Here is a 19,361-nt window from a genome sequence, read left to right on the forward strand (position 1 = left end):
GGCAACATGGCAACATTAAAATCATATCTATCAGTAATCAGTCTTAATGTAAATGGTTTGAACCATCCCATAAACGCCACAGGGTTGCAGATTGGATAAAAAGAAATGACCCATCCATTTGCTGTCTACAAGAGACTCATTTCAAACCCAAAGATGCATCCAGACTGAGAGTAAGGGGATGGAGTACCATCTTTCACGCAAATGGTCCTCAAAAGAAAGCTGGGGTAGCAATTCTCATTTCAGATAAATTGGATTTTAAACTACAGACTATAGTTAGAGACGCAGAAGGGCACTATATTATTCTTAAGGGAAGTATTCAACAAGTGGATATGACAATTATAAATATATATGCCCCCAACAGGGGAGCAGCAAGATACACAAGCCAACTCTTATCCAGAATAAAGAGACATATAAATGAAAATACATTAATAGTAGGGACCTCAACACTCCACTATCAGAAATAGACAGAACACCCTGGCAAAAACTAAGCAAAGAATCAAAGGCTTTGAATGCCATACTCGACGAGTTGGGCCTCATAGATATATATAGAACACTACACCCCAGAACCAAAGAATACTCATTCTATTCTAATGCCCATGGAACATTCTCAAGAATAGACCATGTTCTGGGACACAAAACAGGTCTCAACCGATACCAAAAGATTGAAATTATCCCCTGCATATTCTCAGACCACAACGCTCTGAAATTGGAACTCAACCACAAGGAAAAATTTGGAAGAAACTCAAACACTTGGAGACTAAGAACCATCCTGCTCAGGAATGACTTGATAAACCAGGAAATCAAAAATCAAATTAAACAATTTATGGAGACCAATGAGAATGAAAATACAACAGTCCAAAACCTATGGGATACTGCAAAGGCAGTCCTAAGGGGGAAATACATAGCCATCCAAGCCTCACTCAAAAGAATAGAAAAATCTAAAATGCAGTTTTTATATTCTCACCTCAAGAAGCTGGAACAGCAACAGAGGGACAGGCCTAATCCACGCACGAGGAAGCAGTTGACCAAAATTAGAGCTGAAATCAATCAAGCAGAAACCAGAAGTACAGTAGAGCAGATCAACAGGACTAGAAGCTGGTTCTTTGAGAGAATCAATAAAATTGACAGACCACTGGCAAGACTTATCCAAAAGAAAAGAGAAAGGACCCAGATTATTAAAATTATGAATGAAAAAGGAGAGGTCACGACGAGCACCATTGAAATTGGAAGGATTATTAGAAATTTTTATCAACAGCTATATGCCAATAAACTAAGCAATCTGGAAGAGATGGAATCCTTCCTGGAAACCTATAAACTACCAAGATTGAAACCGGAAGAAATTGATTCCTTAAACAGGCCAATTAATTATGAAGAAATTGAGTCAGTGATAAACAACCTTCCAAATAACAAAACTCCAGGCCCGGACGGTTTTCCTGGGGAATTCTACCAAACATTCAAAGAAGAAATAATACCTATTCTTCTAAAGCTATTTCAAAAAATAGAAACAGAAGGAAAGCTACCAAACTCATTCTATGAGGCCAATATTACCTTGATCCCCAAACCAGGCAAAGACCCCCTCAAAAAGGAGAATTACAGACCGATTTCCCTAATGAATATGGACGCCAAAATCCTCAACAAGATACTTGCTAATAGAATCCAACAGTACATTAAAAGGATTATCCATCACGATCAAGTGGGATTCATACCTGGGATGCAAGCGTGGTTCAATATTCGCAAATCAATCAGCGTGATACATCATATCAACAAGAAAAGACTCAGGAACCATATGATCCTCTCAATCGATGCCGAAAAAGCATTTGACAAAATACAGCATCCTTTCCTGATTAAAACCCTTCAGAGTGTAGGAATAGAAGGTACATTTCTCAATCTCATAAAAGCCATCTATGAAAAGCCTACTGCAAATATTATTCTCAATGGAGAAAAGCTGGAAGCCTTTCCCTTAAGATCAGGAACTCGACAAGGATGCCCACTCTCGCCACTATTATTCAACATAGTACTAGAAGTCCTTGCAACAGCAATCAGACGACAAAAAGGGATCAAAGGTATTCAAATTGGCAAAGAAGAAGTCAAAATGTCTCTCTTTGCAGATGACATGATACTCTATATGGAAAACCCAAAAGAAGCCACTCCCAAATTATTAGAAGTTATAGAGCAATTCAGTAACGTGGCAGGATACAAAATAAATGCTCAGAAATCAGTTGCATTTCTATACACGAATAACGAGACCAAAGAAAGAGAAATTAGGGAATCCATCCCATTTACAATAGCACCAAAAACCATACGTTACCTTGGAATTAACTTAACCAGAGACGTAAAGGACCTATATTCTAGAAACTATAAATAACTCTTGAAAGACATTGAGGAAGACATAAAAAGATGGAAAGATATTCCATGCTCATGGATCGGAAGAATTAACATAGTTAAAATGTCCATGCTACCCAGAGCAATCTACACTTTCAATGCTATCCCGATCAAAATACCAAGGACATTTTTCAAAGAACTGGAACAAACAGTCCTTAAATTTGTATGGAAACAGAAAAGGCCCCGAATCTCCAAGGAACTGTTGAAAAGGAAAAACAAAGCTGGGGGCATCACAATGCCGGATTTCGAGCTGTACTACAAAGCTGTGATCACAAAGACAGCATGGTACTGGCACAAAAACAGACACATAGACCAATGGAACAGAATAGAGAGCCCAGAAATGGACCCTCGGCTCTTTGGGCAACTAATATTTGATAAAGCAGGAAAAAACATCCGGTGGGAAAAAGACAGTCTCTTCAATAAACGGTGCTGGGAAAATTGGACAGCTACATGCAAAAGAATGAAACTTGACCACTATCTCACACCATACACAAAAATAAACTCCAAATGGATGAAAGACCTCAATGTGAGACAGGAATCTATCAAAATTCTAGAGGAGAACATAGGCAACAACCTCTACGGCATCGGCCAAAGCAACCTTTTTCATGACACATCCCCAAAGGCAAGAGAAACAAAAGATAAAATGAATTTATGGGACTTCATCAAGATTAAAAGTTTCTGCACAGCCAAGGAAACAGTCAGAAAAACTAAGAGGCAGCCCACGGAATGGGAGAATATATTTGCAAATGACACTACAGATAAAGGACTGGAATCCAAGATCTACAAAGAACTTCTCAAACTCAATACACGAGAAACAAATAAACAAATCAAAAAATGGGCAGAAGAAATGAACAGACACTTTTCCAATGAAGACATACAAATGGCTAACAGACACATGAAAAAATGTTCAAAATCATTAGCCATCAAGGAAATTCAAATCAAAACCACACTGAGATACCACCTTACGCCAGTTAGAATGGCAAAAATAGACAAGGCAAGAAACAACAATTGTTGGAGAGGATGTGGAGAAAGGGGATCCCTCCTACATTGTTGGTGGGAATGCAAGTTGGTACAGCCACTCTGGAAAACAGTGTGGAGGTCCCTTAAAAAGTTAAAAATTGAGCTACCCTATGATCCATCCATTGCACTACTGGGTATTTACCCCAAAGATACAGACGTAGTGAAGAGAAGGGCCATATGCACCCCAATGTTCATAGCAGCAATGTCCACAATAGCTAAATCATGGAAGGAGCCGAGATGCCCTTCAACAGATGACTGGATTAAGAAGTTGTGGTCCATATATACAATGGAATATTACTCAGCTATCAGAAAGAACGAGTTCTCAACATTTGCTACAACATGGACAGCACTGGAGGAGATAATGCTAAGTGAAATAAGTCAAGCAGAGAAAGACAACTATCATATGATTTCTCTCATCTATGGAACATAAGAACTAGGATGATCAGTAGGGGAAGAAAGGGATAAAGAAAGGGGGGGGTAATCAGAAGGGGGAATGAAACATGAGAGACTATGGACTATGAGAAACAAACTGAGGACTTCAGAGGGGAGGGGGGTGGGGGAATGGGATAGACCGGTGATGGGTAGTAAGGAGGGCACGTATTACATGGTGCACTGGGTGTTATACACAACTAATGAATCATCGAGCCTTACATCGGAAACCGGGGATGTACTGTATGGTGACTAACATAATATAATAAAAAATCATTATAAAAATAAATAAATAAAATAAAAATTCCAAAATACTAAAAAAAAAAAAAAGAAAAGAAAAGAAAAAAAAATAAAAATAAAAGCAGCAACTTCTGGAAAAAATAAAAAATAAAAAAAAAAAAATAAAAGAAAAATACTGTGACATGCTTTTCTTATCCAACAAAAATTTCAGGAAGTTCTCCAACTTTATATAAGGAGATTAGGATTGTCAGAAATGATAGCAGTAACAATAGCCATAGGAGCAAAGTGAGTGCTATGTCGAAAAACTAATTTAAAATTAATATTAAAAATATTGGTGGGAATAAAAATAGTGCCACTACTATAGAAAACAGTATGGGAGTTCCTCGAACAATTAAAAATAGATAGACTTATGACCCAGTAATTCTACTTTTGCGTGTTTACCCAACAAAAATAAAAACAGAAATTCGAAAAGATATATGCACCCCTATGTTTATTGCAGCATTGTTTACAGTAGCCAAGACATGTAAGTAACCTAAGTGTGCGCTGATAGATGAAAGGATAATGAAGACATGTGTATATATACGTGTATATGCATGCGTGGTGTACACACACACAGTGGATTATTAGTCAACCGTAAAAAAAGAATGAAAGCTGGCCATTAGCAACAGTGTGGATGGATCTAGAGGATATTATGCTTAGTGAAATAAGTCAGACAGAAAAAGACATGCCATATGATTTCACTGATATGTGGAACCTAAAAAACAAACAAATAGAAAAACAGAAATATAAATACAGAGAACAACCTGTGATTGCCAGAGGATAGGTAGATGAGGGGTGGGCAAAAAAGGTAAACCAATTAAGAGGGTCAGACTTCCAGTTACAAAAAAGTTATAGGGATGAAAAGTACAGCATAGGGAATACAGTCAATAATGTAATAACTTTATATGGTGACAGATGGTTAACTACACTTTCCATAGTGAGTGAGCCTATCATAATGTATGTAATTGTCAAGTCACTGTCTTGTATACCTGAAGCTAATACAATATTTTGAGTCAACTGTACTTCAAACATAAAATAAACCATAGTTAGGGGGAAAAATTGTTTGTAGCTACTTTTAGCCTTTTCAGAATCTCACAGAAGTTATTTGTATTTGTTTTGTGTCCTTTTGCCTTTTCTCCCCTCCAAAGTAACATTTCCAAGTGAACAACCAAAGTATCCTTCTTTTACATGAAACCAAAAAGTATCATAGATTCCTTATTTCTGAGGTATTTAAAGGCTTGGTAGTTTGTTTAATGAGTTTTATTACATGTTTCTGGCCAAAGTCTGCTTAATGTGTATATTAAGTGGTTTCTATAGCAGTTTCAGACTATCCAAAGGTATTCAGAAGGGATAAAGGAACATAAGACAGTTTAAAATGTTCACATGACATTTTCTGACAGTAGCTCAGTGTTTGCTTTGTGTTTTAGTCTATGACAGGGTAAAGTAAATATCGGAATCTAGTTTGTACTCTTACTGGTTATCCATATAATGATCTTACAGAGACTCGTCTATGTCCCTTTTTCTAGATTCCTGGAAGCCTGCTGATACTGAAGGCAAGAAGCAGTATGACAGGGAGTTTTTGCTGGACTTCCAGTTCATGCCAGCCTGTATACAGAAACCAGAGGGCCTACCTCCCATCAGTGATGTGGTTCTTGACAAAGTAAGCTGTATCAGAGAAAGTTCTGCCTTTCTGTAGGGAACTGGTTTCAGTTATCAGTACAGCTGTGTGAAGTACGAGCAGTTTTTTAGGACTTGTTAGACTAAATGTGTTTGAATTAAAATATATAATGTTTAAGTATTAGAGTTTTCCTACATATCGTTGGATTTGGGGTTTATTGTAGAGTACTGTAAACTTGGGGTTTGGCCCATATTTGAGTGGTAACGTTTTAAAATTCATTAATTGCCTGCTTATTATTGCTATTGCCTAGTGATGTGAAAAATGTGTGTCTGCTGGGTTAATATGGCTAAAGTGATGTGGAGCTGTTTCTTCACTGTTCTAAAATTTCAGTATGGAATTAGAATGGCATTGAGGACAGGTCAGATGCCTGAGTGTATTTGGCAAATCAAACTTAAGTGGTAATCAACATAATTCAAATAATGTTATATCTCAAAATTTCCCTAATACATACTTATAGTGATTACTTTTCAGTTTGGGTAAATAAATAGGTACCTTTTTTCTTTACATCTGATCTTAATGGTGTATACAGGAAATTAGTACAGTGTTTATTTTGTCTTTATTAAATTAAAAAAGAGTAGAGTCAGATGTGTATCTGCCCAAGTAATTTTATGTGTATCAGTGATGAACCAATAATGATGACCAAGCTTAAAATATTTTTGTTTTGAAAAGAAAATATTAATCCTTATTGAAGTGTAGAGGGTAACTATCTATCAGAATGAGATCCACCTCTTTTTGAGATTTCCAGCAGCTGCTTACCAAGACCTTATATGTATTATTTTCCTCTTTTACAGCAACAGGTTTTCGTATTTCTCTTGGTATATAAGTCTTCTCTCTTAGGTACTTATGTGACAGTGCTATTTTGAGACTACTTTAGAGGGTAGGTTTTACATACACTAAATTAGATTATCCTCTAGAAAATATTCTTTCTTGTCTGCCTACCTCATTGGTTTCTAACTTCACCCAATTATTAGTTGATTTCTCCCTGAGCATTGTTTCGTCTACAGTCACAATACATGCCTATACGAAGCCATATACTTCCAACTAACAAGGCAGATTGAGTGAGATTTTAATCGAGTGATCACACATGAAAAATACCTCCTTTAGAGACTTACTCTTCACTCAGAATATTTGCTTTGCTAACCATAAAACGACAGCAACAAAATTGACATATGTGATAGCAGGATTTCAAAGCAAGTCCTCTGATGTCCTGGTGAATATCTTGGAAAAAATCCCCAAATTTGTCCCTAGTTCATAGGATCTCATAGCTTTTCTTGTGCCGTTCTGCTGGTCCTTGAGTGTCTATTGAGCCAATATACTGATTGTGTCTAGCCTCTCCTCAGAAATTTTAGGCCTGATCAGTCCCAGGGCACCAGAAAACAATTGCTGGCCTAAGTCCAGAGAAGCTGCCATGGTTCAGATTGGACTTCGCTGCCTCAGAAAGCCAGTCCTCATCATTTTAGCTGACATAACTTTTCAGTCTGAGTTTTTACTTTTTTTGCACTGAATATTTTGAAACCTGTGTTAAGCTTTCCTTTGCTTCTTCATGCAGATCAACCAACCCAAATTGCCAATGCGAACTCTGGATCCTCGGATTTTGCCTCGAGGACCAGACTTTACTCCAGCCTTTGCAGATTTTGGAAGGCAAACCCCTGGTGGAAGAGGTGTACCTGTAAGTGCAAGTTCCCTACAACCCAATTAGTTAGAAACTGTCGTAGACTTCATGACATCTTGTCTAACGGCAAGAAAGCGGCTTTTTTTCGTTGATTCCTCTAACCAAGAAGAAGTAGAAGAGGTGAAGACTGTCTTTTTTTCCATACTAATATTAAAGCAAATAAAGAATACACTTGAGTCATTTTTACTTGAGAGAAGCTGGTCTGCATTAATTTGGTCTTGATTTTTTTTTCATATTTTTTCAATTGAAATGAACTGCAGATGGGTTAAAAATAGAGCCAACCTTAAATAGGATTCCTGTTTTATTTTGAGGTGTCCTGATATAGTTGAGATCTCTGATGATATTCAGCTAATGGTCATCTCTTTGTCTTTGTTTCTACAGATTTGCAAAGTGCAGAGCAGGCATGGATTGCCAATTCTGGAACAGAGCAAAGCCCCAGCTTGCACTCCACTGGCGATGTCGCACCCACCCCTGAAGAGCCTGCCTCTAGGGGTGCGCTGAATCCTTTTTTTTTTTTTTAACAATAGTCTCTGGTGTTATGATATTTTCTGTTTTGTTTTTCCCACTTACTATAGGTTGTGAAGTCAATATATGAACAAATGACATGTATAAAAGAGTGCAGTATTGGTAAACTGCAGGTTGCCTTTACACCCCCAGTGGCAGGCTCTTCAGCGGTAGAAGTGACATCACCAGTGGAGTTATGCTGGGGCACTGCACTGTGCAAGATGTGGCAGGCTGTGCCTACTCCATGCTTTGTAGACTTGCAGAAAGCGTGGGGGAAAGTTGCCAGTTATGTGACTACCTGTTTTTCCCAAATTGGAATGGTATAGAGAGCACTTAATTTAAACTTCTGGAGGAGCTTGGAGTTTGACATACATTTGCAGATCACCCTTTTAAGACTGTTTTATTGTAAAAATATTTTTATTTAAGGTGACACTTTTTATTTTCCCATCACCTTTTTATTTCTGGAATGGCAACTTTTGAAACCTGCTTTGAAATAAGACTGTACCATCAGGAAACAAATGTCACTTTGTAGATATTTGAATTATTTGTTGTTTGCCTGCAGCCAGTGATTAAAAATATTTCAGTGCCTACAATATGTTGAAAGCTTTGTAAAACCTATAGAAAATCTCCTTAATTTGAAGCATGTTATTTATTGAGCATTACCATCTTAACAGTATCTCTTTGTGTGATACTCTGTTCTCACACAGGTTGGAAATTTAATCTTTATTTTCTGTAAATACTAAATTAAAAATTTTCTCAGGTTTTAATTACCTCAGCCGAAAGTCTTAGAAAGCAGCTTTCTAGAAACCATTTGATACCTTATTTTTCAGCATTATTTCCCTTTTTGGTGATGTAAAGTTGTATTTCTGTTAGTGTTGATTTTTGTTTTTGTTTTGATTTTGATTTATATCTTTGTTTTGCCAAACATTGGAAATAATGTTGATGCCATTTTGATAGTCTCTGGTTAACAGCATCTGTCATTATCATATTGCTCTTGTTTTGTTCATACGTCACTCACAGGAGGTATGATTTGCCACGTCTCCTCCTCCAGCGTATACTGCCACTTTTCATCACCAGCTTGCTATTGTTTAATAATTAGATATAACAAAAAGGAAGTGCTGTGGATTGAGAATAAGCTATGTGTCTTTCAAAATATTGAAATTAGAAAATTAATTTTAAAATTACCACAATGTATGTTTGCCCACTAATCTGTCTGCTTACATATGTAAATGAGGTGTTTGGTACAAAGTAATGTGATTGGAAATGAGCCATTATCAGGAATTTGTAATGTCTTGAAAAAGGTCAGCTTTAGTTACTTCACTTTCTTTAAATAGCTCTGTCATGTGCCACAAACTAATTTTTAAGTAAAATTGTGATCCGTCAGAGTATACTGATATGTTAAGCCTAATGCAAGTAATTATTCTTCCAGCATCTCCCGTAGCTAACAAATATGCCTCACTTAATTTGTCCGGCTTACCTTGGCATATTGTTGTGGATTCAGATGGGAATTTCGTAGGATATAGCTATGTAACATATAAAGGAACAGTTAATAATGCTGTTTGGGAAAAAAAGCAGCAGTCCTGCTCTTCATCGTTTTTGGTTCTATACCTCTAATCATTTTTCCCAGCCTCCCAATTGGCTTATAAATGATTACCATCCAAAAATATTAAGATCTACTAGACGTACGCTTCATGGTGTGACTTAAGTAACTATGACTCCTACTATAAACTTCTCTGCAAAAGACTTGAATGGGTAGCAGTTGTTTTAACATGTCATATGCAGTTACACAACGTTTTCAAACATAAAGGTCTTTTGATGGATTAGTAACATATAAAGCTGTTGGAAGCACTCAGGCAGTATGCTCTCTCTACTTTTTTAAAAAGTCAAATTACTCAGCAGGTGTGATGTTAATTTTAATAGTAATCTGGGCAGATATCACAAAAAGTACCCCAAAAGACATGTATTGAGGAAGAGACAGTGGCCCTAGGCTAGTAATTTACCATTCATATTTATTTCAGTTAGCTTTTAGGTTAGCTGAGCTATTACAAAAATTCTAAGGACAAAGAGGTTTCCTGAGCTTATATCATCCTTCCCTTTCTCCTTAAAGGAACACTTGGCTATTTCTCTTTAAAACTTGGTAGGATGAATATTGGTCCTGTTTTCTTTGGTTATTCAGGTAAGCAGAGGAATTTAAGGTTATAGTGTATGAATGAGATAAGAGCAATGTATACTGAATTCTAAAACAGAGATGGGTATGATTTTTTATTTAATACATTTAAGAAAAATACATGAGAGTGGGTAAAAAAAAGTAAAACTCAATTCACCTGGGGAAAAAACATGCAGCTCACTAGTTAATGCCAGATTATTATTTTTTTTTTTTGAGATTTTATTCATTTGACAGAGCAAGGGAGCACAAGCAGAGGGAACAGTAGAGGGAAAGGGAGAAGCAGGCTCCCCGCTGAGCTGGGAGCCTGATGCAGGGCTTGATCCCAGGACTGGGATCATGGCCTGAGCCAAAGGCAGATGCTTTACCATCTGAGCCACCCAGGCACCCCAGTCAGTGCCAAATTTTGATGTTTCATTTGAGTTGTCACATTTTTGGACCCTGAGCACATTATACCTTAAAATTCCTCTGCCAGCCAGGAAGTTCCCTTTCCAATCTGGATTGTCTGTCCTTTAAGCAAGGAGACTAGGCTCATTTATACACACACACACTCCATAACTCTTTAATTTTATGTGTGTTTAGTAAATAAATCATTCATTATATATGATGCATCTTTTGAAGGATGCTATAAATTTGACAATTTGTATTAAATTTTCCACACGCGCATGCACACATAAAGGACATGAAATGTTTAAGGTTAATTCTATCTATATAGAAAACACTTTTTAAAAAGTTCTTTTTCTTCTTTGATATTGATGGTAACTTACTAGTTTTTAAGGTCCTTTTATATGCCTTATATCCCTGATCCTCATAATAACTTTGAGGCATTTAATGTACGAGAAAGCCTAAGTTCAACAAAGTTCAGAGACTTGCTCACAGTAACTTTGCTCATAAGTAGCAGAATTGAACTCAAAGTCCACAGTCCTTTAATCTTGTAATCTGCCTCTTTTTTCCGCTGTACCATAGTCCTTCCAAGCATTGATGTTCCACACAGTGATTTCATTTTCAGAGTATAAGCATGAGTACATTAGAGATTCGTTTATTAAGTGTGTTAAGCATTTTTAAGTATAACAGTTCTGTTGAAGACTCAATATTCTTGGTTACATATTTGTGAACAGTATCTTTCTTAGTTATATCTAGTGAACTAAATAATTTTCAAGGTTGTCTTGGAAACTTGCACATAGGTTATAATACCAACTTTTTATCTGGGACTAACAGCTTATGTTATCTTTTCAAAACTCACTTTCCTTTGAAACATCGTTACCTGTTTAGTAATATTTCTCACATCACTATGCAGTTCACTTGAAATCCATACATATTTGTCATGGAGTGGGTAAAGAGATTTGGCATAAGTCCTATTTACTTTCTAGATTCACATCTCACTGCATATTCATTGATGTTTCTAGTAAATACTTTTTGGAAATGGAAATTTCATACTTCATTCAAACATGATTAAAATTATATCCCCAAATTATGATTACTATGGCTCTTATCTGATTTTGACGTAATTACCTTGCATTACACCAACTAATCTTTGTTCTTGACAAATTTTTATGTGCAAATTCATGGATTAATTTAAATCATCCTGTGATATAATTGTTTATTTGAACCTATCCAAGCACTGAAAAAGATTTTAACCCACACTAGTTGTCCATTCTAGTTTACACTAGAATATAACCTGAATTACAAAAATCAGATAATATTTGGTGTACTGCATTCTCTTATCAGAATTGTTTTGTGTGGGCTACTATATCAAAGTTTCAGTTATAAATAAGTGTTTTTATAGTAGTACTGTCCAGTTTAGCAACTGCTTCCTGTTGGTAGTTTTCCAGTGTGATCCTCTTCAGTTCTTTTTTAGTTAAACTGTGTGTGGTACCTCCGGTTTTTTAATGTGTACCAAATACTCTGAGATTGTATCATTTATGCTGAGTACTTAGCTGGGTATATTTGACAAGATTGTTGTGTATTGCCCAGGAGTTCTATCTTTTGATCCTGATACATGCTTGATACTGCTGTATCTGATTAGGGCAGATGGCGAAGTATAATTCTGAGAATGAGTGTTATTTAAAGGCTTTCAATCTTACCAGTTTCGGCCTCAGAACCTGTTTTTTTATATAAAGCATGAAATTTAAGTTTCTACTTCCTTCTCTGAAGTTTCATATAAATTCAAAAGGGTAGTATTGGGGCACTAAGTGAGATATGATTCTGATATATATGTCTTGTGTGAAGTTTTTTTCCTTCCCTCTTGAAGTTTAATTACAATATTTACTCAGCATTTAGAAAATGGTATAGAAAATGGTATATCAGGGCTCCTGGGTGGCTTGGTCAGTTAAGCGTCTGACTCTTGATCTCAGCTCAGGTCTTGATCTGAGGGTAATGAGTTCAAGCCCCGCTTAGGCTCCATGGTGTGGAGCCTATTTTAAAAAAGGAAGAAAGAAAGAAAATGGCATATCACAAAACGGAAAGGCTGTCAATATGCAACAGATCTGGAAGGAACAGAACTTACTGTCAAACCAAATGTTTAATTTTGACAAGCTATTTCCTGGCATCTAAGGTAGCAACTGTTAGGGACATTTTAATACACAGAGTGCAACTTTTACTTCATTATCTCTTGCAGTAATTGTTCTTAATTGGATGGCCATTATGACATGCCAGCAAGTGTTTTTAACAGAGTGAGTATAGTGGGACTCTAGCAGGAACTAAGAACGGACAAAGAGAAGAAGACATTTTTTTCAGGATACAATTTAGTTAAATCTCATTTAATGATTTAAGAAAGACTTATTTTAGTATTTCTGGCCCAGGAAATTTAGAAGGATCCATTCAAATCTGTAGTAAGGCTGGATATCTACGCTATAAAGAATTTTTGTGATAAAATTATATTTGCATTTCACATTGGCAGTATAGAAACCTAGTTTTTGAAGCAGTTTTGTAACTGTGATGATTACTGCCTGTGAATTTGTATAATTATTCAAGTGAGCAGTCCAAAGTCACACAACTAGTAAAAAATAAAGCTTCAGTTTGGGGGTACTCTTTTTTGTTAGGAACAATAGCAGTATCAAACAAAATTTTCCATCACTTTGTCTAAATTAGGACTTCAGGATTAAAAACTGGAGTAGTGGAGAACATTACATAGATGGTATTCTAAGGTTGTCCTCTTACCTTCTCCCCCCAAAAAGATCACATCTAAATTGCATCTAAGAAGTGTTTAGTGTGATCATCAGGTTTGACTTGAGCAGCACAGCAGAGGCAGTAAATTTTAAGTACACTCTGTAGATATAATAAAGAATATTCTTGTCCTAGTTGTTGAACGTTGGACCACGAAGATCTCAACCTGGCCAGAGAAGAGAGCCCAGGAAGATCATCACAGTCTCTGTGAAAGAAGATGTGCACCTGAAAAAGGCAGAGAATGCCTGGAAGCCCAGCCAAAAACGAGACAGCCAAGCTGAGGATCCTGAAAACATTAAAACTCAGGTGGGAAGAGAAGCACATTCTAACATTGTTTTGGAAATATAATGCTGTTGTTTTGATTTGCTTTAACTTATGTTATTTTGTCCTATTAGTATACCTAGAGATTTTAGTTCAAGATTTTTGGTGTTTTGTTTTGTTTTGTTTTGTTTTGTTTTGTTTTGTTTTGTTTTGTTTTTGCTTTTAAAAGCGTTATTCTAAAATCTTTAGCATAATGTGCCAGACAACATACTTTTTTCTTGTTTGGTTTTCAAAATAAATACTATATCTAGGGGGTTTCTGTGTCATAGTCTTTGATCATTTAGGCTTAGATCAATGCTTGCTTTTCTTAAAAATGTGGTTTTAGATTCTCAATCAGTACCCTGTGCTAGTGTAGTTAGCATGCTGCTTTATGTCTCCTTGTCAGGCCTTCATTTCTAATAAGTTAGAATTTAGAAACCAAGCTTGTTTTGGAGTCTTTGGAATGAAATTGAATTCTTTGCATCTTTCTATGCATACCTGCCTGCAGAACTCGTAGGGTAAATTGAATGAATTCCTTTAATCCGAACAATTATTTTTTTGTGTGAAATTAAGTCTTCATTCATCATTTGCTGTACACACAATGCCATTTCCTATACTTGGATTACCTCTACTACCTTTTTTGGATTTTTTGTTTCTAGGCACCAAGACTAGAGTCTCTTCTTGATTTTTGCACCTGTACCAGAGTTAGGCACTACAGATCATATGCTGACTTGTCAGTGTCTCGTTCCTTAAATATCTTTCCTCTCATTGTGAATAGTTTAATACAGCAGCCAAAAGCTTCAGCTCTGGAGACAGGCAGGTTCTTTTAGGCAAGTTCTTAATTTCGTCTGTAAAATGAAGATACTAATATTATCTACCTCATAGGGCTACTGTGAAGATTGAATTAAGTAATGTAAAGCAGTTGGCATGGTTCCTGGAGCCCCCAGCACAGAACCACAAACATAGTAGATACTCAGTATACTTGATAAACAAATAAACTAACCAAAGAAGTTGTTGATACAAATCAAGACCAAGATGAACTTATTCATCACAAAGCCATGCTGTCAACCTTTAATTGGCTGCTTGTCTTTGTTCATCTTTTTAGTGATTTCCCCAGATATTTGTCCCTAAGAACATCCTTCTCCGGATTCACTGAAATCAAGTACCTAATCTTTCCCGAATTTCTTCTCAATGTATCTCAACCTCGTTTTAGAAATACCATCTGGATCTCTCCCTCCAGTCCCTCTGAGAAGTGCTGATTGATAAGGGGCCTAAATGGCTTGCAAAGATAGGTAAAATTCCTGCTGCATCTTTATCATGAAGATGAAGAGGTCTTGTTTTAGTAGTTAAGGCACTTATATTAGTGCCTCGTTTCATTAGATTCTTGCAGTAGCTATGAAAGTGGGAATAGATATTTTCCTTCTTTTACATATGAGAAAACTGAAGCTTCGAGAAATTAAGTTACCCCAGGTGTTGTGGAATAATCTATTTGTTGCAACTTGTAATCTGCCTCTGTTTACTTGGTAACAAAGTTCTCCCTATTATTGGTTAAGTTTTATTTCAGAAACATAATTTTACTGTGTTGAGGTATCATTCATTAATTGCATAAGTTTTCTTTAGTAAAAAGATAAAGCAAATCCAGTGGAGAATTAATAGGCTTCTTTTTCAGGGTGAATACAATCGTGTTGTTATTGATACTTTTTCTTCCAAGTATGGTGGATCTTTTCTCCATTCCTTCTCTTTTTTGTATACATCACGTTGACCTGGTGCTCCTGCTAATCCTGTTTGTTTACTTTTTTGTCAAATGAGTAGTTTTATTGTTGCCTCCACTTCCAAAAAACTCTTTCACTCTAACTTCATTCTTACCACTGTATTTTAACAACACTATGACTAATACCGATGATCTTGTTTTTCCTGTATCGTAAGGTTTCATCTTCTCCTTGAGGCAGTTCTAGGAAATCATTGCCTTATGATTTGTCTAGACTTCAACTGCATATATTACTGTGGTGGTTCCACTGCTGAGGTCCCCTGCTTATGTCTCTCTTCTCTTCTCTTGCTGCAACAATTCCTACTGCTTCTGCCTGACTCTTCTACCTGAAGGACTGATTTTTATATCTCTACCCTAGCTTTTAACCTGTCTTTAATGACCTCATTTTCAAATAAAAAAATAAATACCTCATTTTCTCTCACAACTCACACACTAGTCCTCTGATCTTTCCTTGTTCTCTATTCCCAAAATAGAAAACCCTCACTAATAACTCCTTCCTAAAATGTTTTCCGTTTCTAAAATGTCTTCTTCCCTTTCTTTTTACTTCGCTAGTTGTTTTCTTTGTTGTTTGTGGTTTTTAAAGATTTTGCTTATTTGTTTGAGAGAGAGAGCATGAATGTGGGGGGGCGGTAGTGGAGGAGGAGGGAGAGGGACAAGCAGACTCCCCACTGAGCGGAGAACCCCCATGCAGGGCTCGATCCCAGGACCCTGACATCATGACCTGGACACTTAAGTCAGACATTTAACCGACTGAGCCACCCAGGCACCCCTAGTTGTTTGTTTAGTTTTAGTTTTTATTTGAGTATAGTTAACACGGTCACTTAGCCAGCTCTTTTTATCCTTCATAACCTGACCCAGTTCTCATTTGCTGACTAATGCATTGCCTCTGACCTCTCTTGTACATAAACTGCTCCCTTCTGTGGCTCCTAATCCATCTGGTGTTTGCTCATTACCTCACTTAAAATTATCTTGTCTCTGCAGCTGAAGTTCAGTGGTCTGGAACACAGTAACTGTGCCCGATGCTTTATTTGTACCTAACAGAATTTGTTGGGCCCCAAGTAGATATCAGTTACCGTGAATTAATGATTTTTAATAAAGTTGTTGTTTGATGGCCGATTTCTTTTTTCATTGCGGTATATGTTACTTTCAGTTAATACACTGTAATGATTTAACATTTGTGTATATTACAAAATGACCACCACTATTAATCCAGTTAACATCTGTCATCATGCATAGTTACAAATTCTTTTTTCTTGTAATGAAAAGTTTTAAGAGCTACTTTCTTACCAACTTTCAAATATGCAATACAGTATTAACTGTAGTCACTTTGCTGTTCACTACTTTAATAAATTACTTTTTTTATCCTAGTTTTTAAGCTTAGATTATCATCTGAAATATTTGAGATATTTGCAAGTTGTGGGTTTTTTTCTCCCTCCCTCCCTTTTTCTTTCTATCCTTTCCCTGCCCTTCCTTTCCCTTCCCTTCCCTCCTCTCTCCTTCCCTCCCTCCCTCCCTCCCTTTGCCTTTAGTAAAAGTCTTTCTCTCTTTCTCTCTTAGATTTATTTACCCTAGAGAAAGAGAGCACAGGCACATGTGCAGGTCAGGGATGGAGAGAGAGAGAGAGAGAAACAAGCAGACTCCCTGCTGAGTGTACAGCCCAACATGGAGCCCCATCCCAGGACCCTGAGATCATGACCTGAGCCAAAACCAAGAGCTGGCCGGTTATTGACTGAGGTGCCCCAAGGTTGTTTTTGTTTTTGTTTTTTCTTAAAGCACAGGTTGTCTTAGACCTCACCAGTATTCTCAGTTGATAGAGGCAATTGAGAGAAGTTTGGTGACTTTCCCACCCCTAAGAAATTTAATTTTTTTTATAAAAGCAGTGCTGACTCATTGCTGAAAAACCTAACTATATAATTTTTAAAGATTTAAATAGATTTATTTACTGTCTCCTTCGTAGAGGACACGTATCTTAAAAATCCTTATATTCAGATATCAGTTTTTATAAATAAAAAAATATAAAATATAACATTTTATAGGCCTTTTCAGCTAAATCATGGTTTCATGGATTTTTGCAACTTCATATTTTACTGAGGCATAATTTACATTTAGTAAGCTTTACTTTTTGGTGTATAATTCTACAACTGATGAACACACACAGTCATGTAACTACCACCGCAATCAAGATACGATATGTTTTTATCAGACCCCAGAAATTTCCTTGTGCTACTTTATACCCATCTTTTCCCTGCATGCCCACCTCTAGCAGTCACTAATCTGTCCCAATAGCACTGCTTTTTCCAAAATATCAAATAAATGGAATCATTTTGAATATAGCTTCTTTCACTTAGCATATTACATATGAGATGCATCTGTAGTCATTACATGTACGATTATTTTTTTATTACCTATTAGTATTCCATTGTTATAGATATACCACAGATTGTTTATCCCTTCACAGGGGAAACAATTTTCAGGTTTTGGCCATTATAAATAGAAGTGGCACAATCATTTATGTGTAGGGTTTGTGTGAACATAAGCTTTTGTCTCTTTTGGGTAAAATTGTAGCTATGACATCCATGAATTGTCTGGTAAACGTAGGTTTGGCTTTATCAGAAAATGCCAAACTGTTTTCAAAGGTTGTTATTGGACCATTTTGCATTTCCACTGGCAAGGAAGGCGCAAGACTCCCGATTATTCTGCTTCTTCACTCGCACTTGTTATTTTCTGCTTTATAAATTTGAACCATTCTAATGGATGTGTGGTAGCATCGCGTTGTTTTAATTTGTGTTTCCAAATGAAATAATATATTGAATAAACACATCTTTTCTTGTTCTTTTATTTGCCATTCTTGTATCTTCTTTGATAACATTTCTCTTCTTTTGCCCTGTTTCATTGGCTGGTGGTTTTCTTATTGTTGATTTTTGAGAGTTCTGTGTATATTCTGGATACAAATCTTTCATCAAATGTGTGTTTCGCAAAAATTTTCTTCTAGTCTGTGGTTTGTCTTTTCATTCTCTTAATAGTGTCTTTTGCAGAAATGAAGTTTTTAACTTTGATCATGTTGAATTTATCAACACTTGCATTTATAGGTTGTACTTCTGCTGTCATATCTAAAAAATCTTTGCATAACCCAAGAATACAAAATTTTTATCTTTTAGAAGTTTATAGTTTTAGGTTTTACATACCTGTCTGTGGTCCAGTTTTAATTAATTTTTGTATTTCATGCAAGGTATGGATCAAGACTTTTTTTTTTTTTTCTTTTCCTTATGTATATCCAGTTGTTCCAGCACCATTTGTTGGAAGGATTATCCTTTCTCTCAGTGCCTGGGTGGCTCAGTCAGTTAAGCATCTGCCTTCGGCTCAGGTCATGATCTCAGGGTCCTAGGATGGAGCCCTGCATCAGACTCCCTGCTTCTCCCTCTCTCCCCTCCCTCCAGCTCGTACTCTCTCTTTTTCGCTCTGTTCTCTCTCTCAAATAAATAAAATCTTAAAAAAAAAGATTTTCCTTTTTCCATTCAGTTTTCTTTGCACCTTTGTTGAAAATTAGTTCATCATATATGTGTGAATCTAGTTCTAGACTTACATTCTGTCTGATTTATGTGTCAGTCCCCTGGCCAATACCACACTGTCTTTGTATATTAAATATTGAAATCAGGTTGTATGAGTCCTCCAACTTTGTTATTTTTCAAAATTATTTAGGCTATTCTGGCTTTTTTTCCCCTTGTCTTTTCACATAAATTGTTAAATCAGCTTCTTGATTGCTATCAAAAACTCCAAAACCCTACTAGGATTTTTATTATGATTATTTTAAATCTACAGATCAGTTTAGAGAAAATTGACAACAATAATGAATCTTCTAATACATGGACGTGACCTAGATCTCTTTTTTTAGGTCCTCCTTGATTTCTTTCATCAGTGATTTATGGTTTTTATCATATAGCTCCTATGGATATTTTGTTAGATTCTTAACTAAGTATTTCATGGTCTTGGTGCTACTGTA

The 19,361-nt window shown here is 36.3% G+C and overlaps 1 protein-coding gene across 22 annotated transcripts in view; it reads left to right on the plus strand.

The window, feature by feature from the left end:
- EIF4G3 (eukaryotic translation initiation factor 4 gamma 3) overlaps positions 1–19,361 on the plus strand; it is a 332,371-nt gene that overhangs the window by 250,447 nt on the left and 62,563 nt on the right. For 18 of the 22 annotated variants that reach the window (XM_045782022.2, XM_045782017.2, XM_045782019.2 and 15 more), the window contains 4 exons: positions 5,637–5,770; positions 7,338–7,457; positions 7,842–7,952; positions 13,429–13,599. In XM_045782022.2, the coding sequence (XP_045637978.2) occupies positions 5,637–5,770; positions 7,338–7,457; positions 7,842–7,952; positions 13,429–13,599 (536 nt within the window). The remainder of the gene's footprint in view (positions 1–5,636; positions 5,771–7,337; positions 7,458–7,841; positions 7,953–13,428; positions 13,600–19,361) is intronic. The other 4 variants (XM_045782024.2, XM_045782026.2, XM_045782027.2 and 1 more) reach the window with 1 other exon arrangement.

Source organism: Ursus americanus, chromosome 33 (assembly GCF_024610735.1).
Source record: "Ursus americanus isolate L20-20 chromosome 33, mUrsAme1.1.p, whole genome shotgun sequence".
In the NCBI taxonomy this organism is placed as follows: domain Eukaryota; kingdom Metazoa; phylum Chordata; class Mammalia; order Carnivora; family Ursidae; genus Ursus; species Ursus americanus.